The following is a 14,728-nucleotide window of genomic DNA, read 5'->3' on the forward strand; positions in this document are numbered from 1 at the left end:
CATCTACGTAGATAGTATTCGTATCGTTTATTGGTGGAAGCGGTCAATGTAATTCGCGCGCGGCGCGGTTATCATGCAGACCCGGTTGAACGTTCTGTTTAATAGTAATTACCTTTCCAGTTTTGGAGTCAAATTTGTAGAGCCTCAATCCAGGGTTCGATATGCTGCCGGCGCCGCGTGGTGTCAACGAGGGAGCTAATAAAGCCCACGATACTGGCCGCCCTGTAATGAAAACACACGATTTATTTCTATTGCCACAATAAGCATAAAATCTACCGAAACAAAATAATATTTTAGTCAGAATATCTAGCCAATATAAAAATATTCACTTTTTTAGGATTCAGTTATGCAACAGTAACCTGCAAACAGTTGCAGCGTAAAAATCAACGTCAACAAGTCAATAGAGTAATCTAATAAATCGTTTCCTTTTATTTTATTTTATTCTATGAAATTATGGAATCAATCAATCAATAATACTTTATTGCACAACGACATTATACAAAGGACATAAACATACGAATAAAAACAAAAAAATCAAAAACATCAATCAAATCAATCATCAAAAAAGAAACATCGAATCATTTGGAATCATTTGTTATCCAAGTGAAAACCATCACTATTTCATTACGAGTACCAGAATTTCGAGTCACTTAGTATATATACGTATGTCATGAGAACAGAAGTTTCCATGCATATACAGGATGTTAGTGACATCGTAACGAATACTGAGGGGGATGATTCAGACCATGATTCTGAGGTAATATCAAGTGGAATTTTCCGTCGTCGTCTGAATCATCCCTCAAAGTTTTCGTTACGATGTCAATAACATACTGTATAGGTAACTAACCTATGTAATGCAGTCAAAAGCTACACAGTGTATTTACCCGACTGCGGCGAATAAAATGAGAGGGTTATGTGTATGACTGCTTTGTATACATGTGTGTATGTGTGTAAACCACCTATCACAATTTAACAAATGAGGTGTCACTGGAAATGTCTTGATTGTCTTGTGGTTATAGGTTATGTGGTGTCAATATTCAATGTGGCACCCTGCAAAAGACATGGTATTGTGTAGGATATCATTATGAAAGGGCTTAATTTTCACATTTCAAGTATGTACCTATTACTTGCGGGTTTATTTTACTTCTCTCAGTACTAGTACTTACCCAGTATCACGTTGATCTAACCATGGTATAAGAAAAACAGCTATGCTCAATCCTATGACAAGCCGCCAGCTAGCCCTTTGATGACGTAAGTGTTAAAACTGTGTTACGATATAATTGGTATCTCCAACATTCCAAGGATCTCCAACATTGGTATCTCCAATTATGCCGTGGATCTAATATAGTTGTGTTAGTGATAATTGCACTTAAGATAAACTAATAACTCGTGCAAGCCCGATGCCTGGGTATGAACCAGCGCCTCCCGATTGAGAAGCAAGCCGGTGTACCACAGGGTCAGAATGAAGACTCATTCTCCCTCCGATCACGATCTTACCTTCACTATAAATGAGTCGGAAGGTATCCGCGTGACGATGCCCATAGAACTGTCCAGCGATGACGTCACTGAACGCTCTGACGACGAAGAGGAGTCGGGCGTTGGCTGTTGGAGTCAGCTCCCCTCCTCCCGTCGATGAGGAACTCCCGGCGTTGTGTCGCTCCTCTACGCCGGGCCCGGCGTGCGCCACTAAGTATACCTACAATACAATCAAGTTATTATAATCATGTTTAGCAACCAATCAAATATGGTTGATATTTGAATCCTCGCTATCTTCGATAATTCGCCAGGATCAATTGCATTGCATTGCATTGACAGCGAGTTCCTGATCGTCGATTCCCGCTATGCATGCATAGCCAATATATGTCCCACTGCTGGGTACAGGCCTCCCCTCAATGAACCGGAGGGGGTATGGAACATACTCCATGACGAAGCACGGAACCATCTTACTTTTCCGGACGATCAGGTGATTCAAGCCTGCAATGTCCAAAACAAAGGACAGTCTGAAAATTTCTTCTCGGATAGGACTTGAACCCACAGCTCTTGTCAAGCCGGGACGAGCGTGTTAACCTGTACACTACCGGGTCCTTCTCCTGTCCATGCGAAATTCTTTCGAGCTATGTATCGTCATTAAGTCCAACGCCGGCGCCATCTATCTAGAATATTGAGACTTTAGATTTAAATTTTCTCTTTGTGAGTTTCCCTATGTACGGGTAAGTGCTATAAAAACAAAAATCATCAATAACCGGGATTAATGACTTTACGTGTTCTTCGAGAGGCACCTAAAGTGAAAGTTACTAGACGGTCACCTGTCCAACTACTTTTGCCACAGCAGGCACCTAAATGGCGCGAAATGTGTCGCCGACTTCGACCAATCGACGCAGGGTATGTTATCTATGGTACTTACATAAAAGTCTTACGGCTATTGGTCGAAACCCTAGGTTACAGTTCCTGCCGCGAGTGCTGCTATGGTTTGCTACAAAATCCTTATTTTTTGAATTACGCCTTTGCTTCTTCAACTTTGAGTACTTTAATGGACAAATAGAGAGCACTACCTGGAAACAATTAAGAGACCAGGCAGTGTCCTCATGTGAGCACGAACTCTCGGCTCAGGGCGTTGTTTCAGAGGATTATGTTCCAACATAAACCTGTCACGTGTTCTTAGAATCGATACAAACAATATTCGTTTTTTAAAGAAACTTTAAAAAGAAACGACCTGCGTGGTCCAGTTGTTGAGCGTTGAGCTCCGGAGGTCTCGGGTTCGATTCCCGGTGGGGACATTTCACAAAAATTACGTTGTGGTCCCTAGTTTGGTTAGGACATTACTGGCTGATCACTAGATTGTCCGAAAGTAAGATGATCCGTGCTTCGGAAGGCACGTTAAGCCGTTGGTTCCGGGTACTACTTACTGATGCAAGTAAGTACTCGTTACGTGAGCCATGTCAGGGGCCTTTGGCGGCTCAATACTGACACCAGGTTTGATGTGGTTGGTACTCCACCTCACAATTCACACGATAAAAAGAAGAAGAAAGAAACTTGATTCATTAAAATTTAATAAAGTGAGCCCATAAAAAACCTAAAGATGTTTTATATTTTCAATGCGACTGTGTATCATTCTTTTTTATGAATGACTGGAAAAGTTTAGGAACGGTATATTTTTGTTCAAATCTCGAATTTTATAGAACTAAATATAGGTTTCTACTTACAGCTCTTTTACTAAATTTAGTTAACCTATTCTATATTTAGTTTAATGTCAATTTAGTTGAATTTTTGAGGCTCTGAATGTCGTGAGCGAGATCCAAGGGATTATAAAAATACGTTTCTATAAATAATCTGTTAGGGTATAAAATACCTACATATAAATGACTTTGTTCGCGCTGTTCTCTTAGAATAAAATAACTTAATTAATACTTGTTATTTCCTTGTATAAAGTTTCAAAATCAATATTATTAATTAGGCGATATTTTTGTTCTTTTGACTTTGCATGATGGAAGGAAGGAACAATAAACATAACCCATGAATAAACATTTTGTAGCAGTGAATCATTTAAAAACATATATTTTTTAATTCATTTAATCATTAAATCAAGCCCCTTCGTTACCCCCGTGAAAAAAAGGTTAACTATTAGCTGGTTCAAAGTATTGAATGTTAGTAAAAAATAATTATAAAAGAATACAATTTGTCAAATAATCAGAAACATACGTAACTTAGTCACATCCAACTAGACGCTCTGAGTCTAACCTGGTCCAAACGAACCTATTACACTAGCGGCATTGCTCCGTTGCACAGCCACTGATAGTTGGACCAGGTAAGACGGAGACCTAAGGTCACCTCCTCTGACTTTGAGCTATAACCCTGAATAGGTATTTATGACTCACCATTTCATTTTTCCTCCTAGCCGTGCTAAGCACCTGCTCCAGCCACTCCCATTGCGCCTTGCCCTGCGTTGCACCATCAGTCCTCGTCTGGCCACCAGCCCACAGCACGCTGTTCAGCACTACGATCCTCAACTTGCTATGTGATTGTTCTATAGTATAGTAACCACCTGCGAGAAAAAGGTACGGTTCAGTTTATATTTATAACTATTGGGTAAGATCTTACTTGCATATTAAATGCTTTAGCACAAGACAGTATACCCTATTAAGAAGAAAAGGTATCTTCTTCTATCGTATGGGTTGTGAGGTGGATTACTAACCCCATCAACCCTGGTGTCAGGGTTACTACTGACCGCCAAAGGCCCCTGACATGATTCATGTAACGACTACTAACTTGCATCTGTAAGTAGTAACCGCGACCAACGGCTTAACGTGCCTTCCGAATGCACGGATCATCTTACTTTCGGACCATCAGGTGATCAGACTGTAATGTCAGAGATCACAAGGTGATTTTAGTGATATGTCCCCACCGGGATTTGAACCCGTGACCTCCGGATTGAGGTGATGATAAAGAAAATCAACATCTTTGAAAAATTAAAGTGGACTCCCCACGAGAATCCCCAGCTGGATGTAGGCAATTTCTTCTTCTCTAATCCGATTCTGTGCAATCCTTCCACGCAAAGGTAAGATTACGCGTCATAAAATTCAAATCGCATACTGGAGCTGCAGCGGTTTATTCCGTGTTTGCACTGAATACAAAATGTCTTCGGGCAGTGTGTGTTTTGTTTCCAACCCCCGACTCTATGTGAATCACGTCGCCTATGCATTTAATATACCGTTCAGAATAGGAATAATTTCTTATTTAGTACTTAGTCACTATCGTCAAATGGGGAGCCGAATCCTGACACCGGACTTGCACCAATGAGTTATCAAATTATTTTAAGTGCAGTTTTTAACACAATTGACCATTATAGACGGCGGCGAAACTGCTAGTAACAGAAAATTCCTCTTATGATGGATGTACAGTCATGAGCAATATCATATAGGTACCCACTTTAGAACCCTGTCGCACTATCATATTACATTTAATGTGACTTACGGTTTAATTTGTCAAAAAGATTAATGCGACATGGTTTCAAAGTGTATACATATTAGTACTCGTGACCGTACCTATGATAACACCAAAATGTAGTCGTGAGCTTATATTATGTTACAACATAACATCACGACTATAATTATATGTTATGTTGTGTTAGTACTTAATCTAGAAAACAGTCTCGGAAACCGTTACAATGTTACTAAAGAGTAAACGAGGCATGAACATGTTCAAAAATTTAGGACTCAAGTAAAATTTGCTAAAGTAAAGTGAGTGAAATATTTCAAATTATCAACAAGATTTTCTGGAAAACAATGTTGAAAGAAAATGAATGTATTCTACTTACGTGCTTGCTAAGAATTCACGTTGTACGAGCGAAAAGTTTTCTTGTATTATTTAGTGCAATTGTATTTGTGGCATAAACGACTTACCTTTTTCAAATGTCTGCAGAGCTTCTGTCGGTAGCCACTGCATCCACATATCCACTAATCTTCTTGAAGGCGGTGGATCACTGTGTCCCAGTGCTGGGAATACGAACTGACTACTAAACGTCCGACTTAATACGTCTGTTACGTTCCGCACGGCTTCCAACTTGAATTCTCCGTCTAGATGCTCCATGGATGAAGATAGAATGTCCCTGTTAAAAATATATACTTTTTACTTTGCAGAACTTAGAGTATAGGAAAAACATAGATTAATGCTTCGTACGTACTGAAATTTTGTCCCACATTCCAAAAAAAAACTTACGTTATCCCATATCACTATTAAAGTTGTGCTTCGTCTTTGAGTTTAAACTAAAAAAAGCATTAAAAAATATTATAATATTTCTTATTTTTTATGAGACATATTATGAAGGTTTAATTGTTTTCATTACTGCTGATTATACGAACTGGTAAGTTTGGCCAAAGCAAATATAAAGCATATGAAAAAGTAGAAGGAATATATCCTTCTCCGACCCACGAAACACGAAAAAGATTAAAATTATATTTTGGGATGAAGGACGCAAATTATTTGGGAAGACCTACGATTTTTAATGTGGACAAAACTCAGTGGGACAAACGAAGAATAAATCGAAACATAGAATGCGTTCAGTTGAAAGGCTGGTTAACTGTCTACGACAACCGCGCGGCGGCGCGGGGTGAGGGTGTCTTACCATACGGCTATTCTGCATAAATACATAAAAGCGAAAGGTTATTGACTGAACTCACTCATCACGAAATCTCAGAAACCACAAGTGCTAGGAGTCTTGAATTTTGCATGGGGTTTCCTTTTAGAACGTAGGTGCTCACTAAGATGTAATTTTGCGAAATTCGTTAATTCTGTAAAAAGGGGTGGCAAAGTTTGTATGAAACTTCTACAGTTTTAATAGTAGGGTTTCATGCGAGCCAAGTGGGGGGTAACAGTTATAAATAATGTTATTTTATACGTTTTGTTCATAGGTGTGGGTTTTGTCTATGGAATATAAATTCTAATATCGATCGCGGTCAAAATTAAAAATAATAACCTACAGTAATAGCATCGATTAAAGGTTTATTTATGTAGCCATAACAATTATTCTGAAAAGTTAATTAACACTATTTGCCTACCTATAAAATAACATCAAAATCATTACCATTTCCCTAGCGTTATCCTGTTTACACGGAGTTCGCTTACCTAATCTGAAGATTTGATAGGCCCACGTGTTTAGAAGCTACTGCCTGTCTGACCTTCAACCCGCAAAGGGAAATCAATTACCGCAAAAGTGGGTGACTTTACGATGTTTTCCTTCACCGTTCAATACGTGGTAATTAGTTATAACCCAAACATGAATAAGAAAATACACTTGCCTGGTAGCCAAACGCTCTTCCGACCAGACTACTACGGCTCATATAAAATAACCATCTCGATATGTAATATTAGAAGCTTGTACTTAACGTGTCTTCGTTTTAATCAGTTATGTAAACATATTTCGTGTTGAAATTGAGACAGGCGTCTTATATAACTCATCAAGTTTACAGAGCTTAGTCTATTCAAGTCGTGTTACGTAACATAATACCGTTATTGATTGATCTCGACGGCCTTGCTATGAAATTGAAAAGCTAAAAGAAGTGAACTACTGTTCGACGCGGCGACGGTACAAACAATGATTGTGATCTTCATTCCGGTAAAAAGTAATACACGACCAACAAACAGCTAGGCTTGCTTTTTCATTTCCCTATAACAGAAAGGGTTTCGACCGTTTACTATTTATGGCTCTGTGGCTTTACATTTTTCAATCCAACAGCGGTCGAGTCGCGCCTCGCGTAATTTCCGGCCTGTCTTCTGAATCGCTGCTATACAACCTTGCCCATACCACAAGCTCAAGCGTACTTTATCCACAATATTATGCAGATGAGAAGACCCTTTCGACGTTATTATTTTATGTATACTTCTACCATAAAGTTTGTTTCGACATTACAGTGTCGTAGAAGATGAAATATAACGGACCCAATTTAGAACCTTGGAGCGCACGATTTTTGTTCTGCCTAATTAAATATAATTTTAATGGGCAATAAAGAATTGTTTGATCATTATTTGATAACGTTTCCAGGTAAATGAGTACTGGTTAGACACGAGTTTCGCATTATGAAAAACTTTGTCTTCTTCTTTTGATCTAGTGTGGGTTGTGAAAACATCATCTCATCAACCTTGTAATCAGGGTTACTATTGACTCGTCATTTGCCTTATGACGCCGAAATGGCTCATATGACAATTACTTAACTTAGGTAAATAGTAGACTGATTAACAAAGAAACTGTACATTTTTTTATCACTATACGAGTATTATCTGGTACAAGGTAACTCAAGGATTTTACGTGTGATGTAGATTGTAGGATAGCAAAAAGCTTTTTACAAGATAGACTTAACCATTTTCATTCAGCACATTTTGTATGTGTAGCTAAGTCTTCATCATAAAATAGAGAATGTAGTAGGAGCTGTGTTGAAAAGAGATATCAAAAAATCCAACATTACAGACAATAACATATTATTTTTCAACATATTTTAACATAAAAGCGGTTGCTAATGATCTTACATTGAAAATAAACGATTTTTCATTTGTTTTTACATTTATGTAAGTGCCTATGTATGTATTAGTAAATAGAATGTCTACTTCAGTTTCTTTTGACAGGTCCGGTATTTTACAGAAGCGTCTCTCCTTCCAACCCGTCAAGGTGAAATTAGCCCAATACAGGTTAGGTGACATACCCTCAAAGCCCATTTCTCGACCCACAATGATAATGATCAATAAAATAAAATCAATACACCTAGACATACATACATCGCGCCTATTTCCCTTTGGGGTAGGCATGGGATATATCTAAGTAAGAAAAATAATTGAGAGATTTCTACACGCATCGTATAATATAATGTTTGCACTTTGTTTTATTATGTTTTCTTATTTGAACTTTGATTTAACGTTTTTGAATGAAAAATATTTTGTTATACTTTTATTGACTTTTATTAATAACAATTAATTTCACTATAGGACCTTTGTATGAATTGTCACTTTTATATTTTAAATTTTATAAATGCATGATTTATGTAATTTAAATGCACGGTATACTATATTTTTTGTAACATCTGTCACACTGCATTTATGGCAAATAAAGAATCTAATCTAATCAGACACCACGGAATTCCACTTATAACGATTCTGAAACACCACTTTTGCTGCTTCCACTCTCATCAAACACTTCATGCCTTCTCGCCGGTTTAGAGTTCTCTTGACCTTTCCATAAAACATCCTGATCTCGGTGTATACACCTACTTCCTCTTCCAACCTTACCAATTTCACCCGTATCGTAAATCTTCTTCGTAAGTCTACTTTCATTCATTCTCTATGCTCAATTATTTTTTGCATTCCATGGGATGTTACATAGGCATAAGAACTAAAACAGGGTACACCCTGGTGAGCACAGCAACGTTGAAGAGTTCATTCTGTATACATAAACAGCCTATATACGTCCCACTGCTGGGCACGGGCCTCCCCTCAATCAACTTGAGGGGGTATGGAGCATACTCCACCACGCTGCTCCAATGCGGGTTGGTGGAGGTGATTTTTTACGGATAACAGCCGGTACCAACGACTTAACGTGCCCTCCGAAGCACGGAATCATCTTATTTTTTCGGGCAATCAGGTGATTCAAGCCTGAAAAGTCCTAACCAAACAAAGGACAATCTCACAAAGTGATTTCGACAATGTCCCCATCGGGAATCGCACCCGGACCTCCAGAACGTGAGTCTAACGCTCTAACCACTAGACCACAGAGACTGTTATCATTCAGTGTTATTCTGTCTACATGTCCGTAATTCGAAGCATCCCTTACAAATTTTGTATTTGTATGTAAACTCACCCAGTCCAAAGCACGAACTCAAGCGTGTCGGGGTGTCGCTCCGCCATGAACGCGGCGGCGCTTTGTATCAGAGAGTAGGAGCTGTCACACGTATGGTCCCTGTGCCGGCCATTGCGATGGCTGTGCTCCGTGTTGCCCCGGTTGTGTCGGCATCCTGCAGGGAAATGTCGTTCTTTATACGAGAAGAAAGTAGACAGGGAAATAAAATTATAACATAACACCTTCAGCTGTTGTGGGTGGGGGAATTAATTAAATAATGATCTAGAGGTATAATCAGTACTTGTTAGTCTCACATTTACATTTCAGTCGAGTGCTATGATTATTAATTATAAGTAATCTAGTTACTTACATAATTAATACTTAGGGCTACTTAAAAAAATATTTTGGAATCTTCTCGAAGGTTAGATTTTTGGAAACGTGTGACTGCTACGAGTATACTTGCAAGATACCTATGTAGATATTATGTAGTTTCTCTCTCTCTCTCTCTCTATTTAAGAGCTGCGCTCTTGTCGGTGGAGTAACCGCCATTCCTCTCTTCTTCCCGCCAAAACCTTCACCTCCCGATACGACACGACCTGCACCTTCTCTTTTATTTGTTTCATAAATGTTATCCTAGGTCTACCCCTTCCTCTCTTCCCTTCAATTTTTCCTCGTATAATGTTTGTTATAAATGAATCGTGTCGTATCAAGTGGCCAATCATATTTCCTCTCCGGTTCTCTATAGTCTTCAATACAGATATGTAGTTTATATTAGGCTAATTCGTCACGGAACAACACTTTTATCACATTGGTATAAAAAAAACTTTTAAATGCTTTTTAAATAATTATTGCTTGATACAATGCTTTGCTTTCGTTGAATTTTATTAGCAAAATCATTTCTCAATAACATGTCGGTAAGTAAAATACGGTCGGTTTTTTAACAACCCTGTTGCAAAAGTGTTCACACCAATACATCTGTTTCCATTAATTCCTTTTTCATTTCCTGTTTATTGTATTTTTTCGCCAGTAATATCTTTTAATGTTTTTTTTTTTGTACAATGTGGAACAGAGGTATATTTTTTTTACGGAAATACGTGTAGATAGCTGAAAGTTTATGTTAGTATTAAAATTTTACCTCTGTGGAACTCCGGAGAATTGTGGAACGGGTCATAATGAAGATCTGTGATGTGCCAAAAGTAGCCTGAAAATAAAATTATGCTTTTAGTTTGCACATCAGAATAATGTGGCTCATAATGAGGTTTGTCGTCGGGCGCGCTGCCTCAAAAGTGGAAAAAAATAATAATAAGGCTACCGTCGCGTCAGGGGGATTACACTGCAGAATCCGCTCAAAGTCGCGACTTCATGGAGTCAGTTGCAGTCGTGACTTCAACTACACGCGGTCGGCTGCAATCGTGTGCAATCTGTATAGCCGACCGTGTCAGGTAGAAGTCACGACTGCAGCCAAATGTGTGAAGTTGAAGTAACGACTGCATAATTTGTTGATCCGACTGCGTGCAACAGTCCATCTGATGGCAGTCTGAAGTAGATAACTTTACTTTTGTAAGCTCGATCACAGGTTTAAATGTTTTGATATGTTCGTTATTGATAAAACTGTCTCATATTCGTTCATCCATTCTATAAACAGAGCATATTTATTTAGAGGCAAATAATAATAACCACGGAACTCCTGAACGTTAGAATAGCATCAGCTGGAAGGAACCAAGATTACAATATCTTTACTTATCACAATAACAAAAACATGGGACGTAAACAAACTCTCATTTTGTATTTGTATAATACTCGTACTAGTGAATATAAATGAGGACTTAGATGGAGCTAGCGCCTGTTGCATATCCGTTACGGGCTGGTGAGACAACGAACAGAATAATGAGAGAAGACAAATGGCGATGTAAAGTGAACTTACAAATTTTTGCGTCTGTCAGGTTGAGCCACAGTAGGCTAGTGATGTAAACGAGGAAATTACTAAGCTTCATGTTACAATGCTACATAATGCTGCGTTGACTCGCACGTCTTGTCCCCCCTCGCAATCATCGTCTCCTATTTACATAGCCTGCGGACAAGGAAAATAATAGTAAGAAAAAGGAATTCCTAAAGAAATACAGGTAGAATTCAGAGGAACTCGGTACTCGCTCCGGGATGTTTTGTGGGTGATTGCTTTCGCAATATTTTCATGGTATTTGTTGGGTAGTATAATTCTAGTGGAGATGCTGTTTGGGTGTTTTTATTTTATTATATTATTATAAGTACACATAAGTCACGTTGTATACCAATGGGGTAGTTAGATGTACATCCACGGCAAGATGAACCAGGTACCCACGCCTCACCGAGCTATTTGTTAGCCCAACGTGATAGGTGGTGAGCCGTGTCCCCGTTTATATTATTAAAAATTAGGTAAGTATGTTTTATCTTTGTATATGTGATCTTTAGTCTTAAATTAAATATTATAAAAAGGCTTATAACCTACTTACCTACCTAAAATAAATGTGTGGCTAACTTGTGGAATTTGACTTTTTTATATCCTTTTACAAAGTCTAATGTGAGTTGTATTGTGAGTAGGCCTCATTAGCAATGAGTTACAAAACATTAATTTCAGGAAGTCATTTATTTGCAAATAAGAAATAAAAAAGCATCTTTAAATTAGGAAAAATCATTTGTCCAACTTTTGTTTTGATATTGGATCTAGACACGCGGTAGCGTGTCAAGCCAAGTTCAAGAAACAGAACTGGCGAGCCGCACCGTGTGTAATATTACACGAACCATTTGGAGCCACACTTCTGACCCCCTCATAAATCAAAAACTATTTCACATAAACGTATCAAATTTGGCTCTTTGACTTGCGAGATACATATGTATTCTAAATTTCATAAGCTTATCTCAAACGGTTATTTAGATATTAATGTCCAAAAATCCTCATTTTTATTATTGACTGACTGACTGACCTATAGATCAAAATTCTAACCCAGTTCCAGATGACCTAGAGAGTTAAAATTTGGTATGCAGATAGGTAATTAGATGAATACAAAGGAAAAAATAAAAAACTGGTATTTTTAAAATAATTAGATTCTATTATGAACGCTTAACATAAATACCTAATTAGTGCCTGTACCTAACTATAGATGTAAGAATCAGTAAGTAATCAAAACTCATGACAGCCGGTCTTTATGTGGTAGGTATGTGTATTAACTTAACATAACATAATAATCACGCCTATATGCCCTATCGGGGTAGGCAGAGCACTAAGTGATCATAGAATCACTTGATGCCACATTCGACAAGTACTGTGAGGGTAGGTAAGCAAGTTGGAACATGTGTTTAGCGGTGATAGGTTGTCAGCTTTTCGCCCACCATACAACACAACTCTCATCCATTTTACTGCTTTGTAATTTTTTTAACTTAACGTGAATCTTAAACGAGTTTAATACCTACCTACCACCCATTTTTTTTTCATTCATTTAGGTACCTACTTAGGTATTTCCGTTTTAGTAGGTAAGTATCTAGGTATACTTACTTATTTACAATTAAGAGTAGGTACTTATAGTCGGTTTTCATATTTATTACTTAGGGTTCCTACGTTATTAACTGGGATTAATTATTATTTTCATATTTACCGCACATCAATAGTGTAAGATCATTACCTACTCATAAATAACTGAAAATAATACCTACAAAAAGTAATGATATCCAATCAAAAACATAAATGTGAAATGAGAGCCAAGTCCAATATTATGATGATAAATGCCTTGGTTGTTGACTTCAACGACAAAAGAAGTGAGATCTAAATGGGTGCCAAGTTCAATGGTCAGTCCTGAAATTTATTTATAAGTAACAGTATAACATATCATATCTTCTTATAACATAAGATAATGTATTGAAGCCTAAGGTCTGTCTTGGCTAGTTTTTATAAACCTACCAACGAATTATTATGTTCGATCGCTAGTTTCCAAACAACAATCCAAATTTTCGGAATTATAAAATAAGTACCGACGAATATTTGTAGGTTTAGAACTTGTGAAAGCTATAATTTATATATGAAAACTAGCCAAGACAAACCTTAGGCTACACTACACTATCTTATGTTATAAGAAGATATGATACACTTATAAATACATTTCAGGACTGACCATTGAACTTGGCACCCATTTAGATCTCACTTCTTTTGTCGTTGAAGTCAACAACCAAGGCATTTATCATAATATTGGACTTGGCTCTCATTTCACATTTATGTTTTTGATTGGATACAGTATAGTAAAATATAGTAATACATAAGGTTATCATACGATTCTTATACGACGCGGCAGCGACGTGGTGTGGGTTGTGAGTAGATTACCAACTCTAACAAACTTGGTATCATGGTTATTATTGAGCCGCTAAAGGTATTGAAATGGCTCATATACCTAACGGTTACCAGAACGAACAACTTAACGTGCCTGTCGAAGCCCGGGTCATCTTATTTTCAGTTAAATAGTTGATCAGCCTATAATATCTTAACCAAACTAGGGATCGCTAAGTGATTTTATGATTATGTCCTTATCGGAATTCGGACCCAAGACCTCCGGATTGTGAGTCCAACTCTCAACCACTGGACCACAGAGGCCGCTTTGCAATATGTAATAATAATGTAATGTAATCCACTGACGCCTTACAACCACACGAACACAGCTCCGCCGTGCGGTGTTATACTAAGATAACCTCTTATATCAAAAATCAGAATCATTTATTTATTGTAATATAATTACTAAAGGTAATTTTAACTCTTTTGAATCTACTTATGTCATTTCGCAAGGTGTTACGGCTGAGGGGAAGAAATGACAAGAAACTGCAACAGCAACACATCTTTTAAATCATATAGTAACTACACGTTAGTCTTATGATTCACATAAAGCCAAAATCTTCCAAGCCAATCCTCCTAAACCTCATAATCAAGCGAAGTAGGGTAAACGCACCACTTGCGTCATTGTCTACGACTGTCTGTGGGCTGTCTCTTACACGAACACAATGTTCATTACAGTTACTACTGTTATAACATTAACAGCTTTGACTAGTTAGCTCGGGAACAGTGTGGCAGCTGGTTATATAGAATTGTTACATTTGACTGACACATATTCATAGTAATACAGATATGTTGAGGCTTTTGCATGTAGAGACTCTAAGGGCCGTGTCTCAAGGACGCCAAGGCTGCATCACCATCGCGAAATTATTTGGGATACCCTTTATACAACTGCATACATTTTGTTAGTGCTGGTGTCGCCACAAGAGAAAAAAAAAACAAATGAAGAAGAAAAGAAAGAAGAAGAGCTTACGTAGGACAAATTAAAGAGAAGGCGAACGTCGTGTCTTATAAGGAAGTCAAAGAATTGCCCTTTGATAGACAAGAATGGAGAATGCTAC

The 14,728-nt window shown here is 37.8% G+C and overlaps 1 protein-coding gene across 1 annotated transcript in view; it reads right to left on the minus strand.

Moving 5' to 3' along the window:
- The window catches only part of LOC126381297 (acid sphingomyelinase-like phosphodiesterase 3a), a 91,067-nt gene that overhangs the window by 3,764 nt on the left and 72,575 nt on the right, over positions 1-14,728 (minus strand). The window contains exons 2-8 of the mRNA XM_050030800.1: positions 11,244-11,390; positions 10,455-10,520; positions 9,341-9,494; positions 5,400-5,605; positions 3,876-4,042; positions 1,498-1,696; positions 113-222 (exon numbers count right to left, since the gene is read on the minus strand). Coding sequence (XP_049886757.1) covers positions 113-222; positions 1,498-1,696; positions 3,876-4,042; positions 5,400-5,605; positions 9,341-9,494; positions 10,455-10,520; positions 11,244-11,313 — 972 coding nt within the window. The 5' untranslated portion in view covers positions 11,314-11,390. The remainder of the gene's footprint in view (positions 1-112; positions 223-1,497; positions 1,697-3,875; positions 4,043-5,399; positions 5,606-9,340; positions 9,495-10,454; positions 10,521-11,243; positions 11,391-14,728) is intronic.

The sequence above is a fragment of the Pectinophora gossypiella genome, unplaced genomic scaffold, assembly GCF_024362695.1.
Source record: "Pectinophora gossypiella unplaced genomic scaffold, ilPecGoss1.1 Pgos_43, whole genome shotgun sequence".
NCBI classification, from domain to species: domain Eukaryota; kingdom Metazoa; phylum Arthropoda; class Insecta; order Lepidoptera; family Gelechiidae; genus Pectinophora; species Pectinophora gossypiella.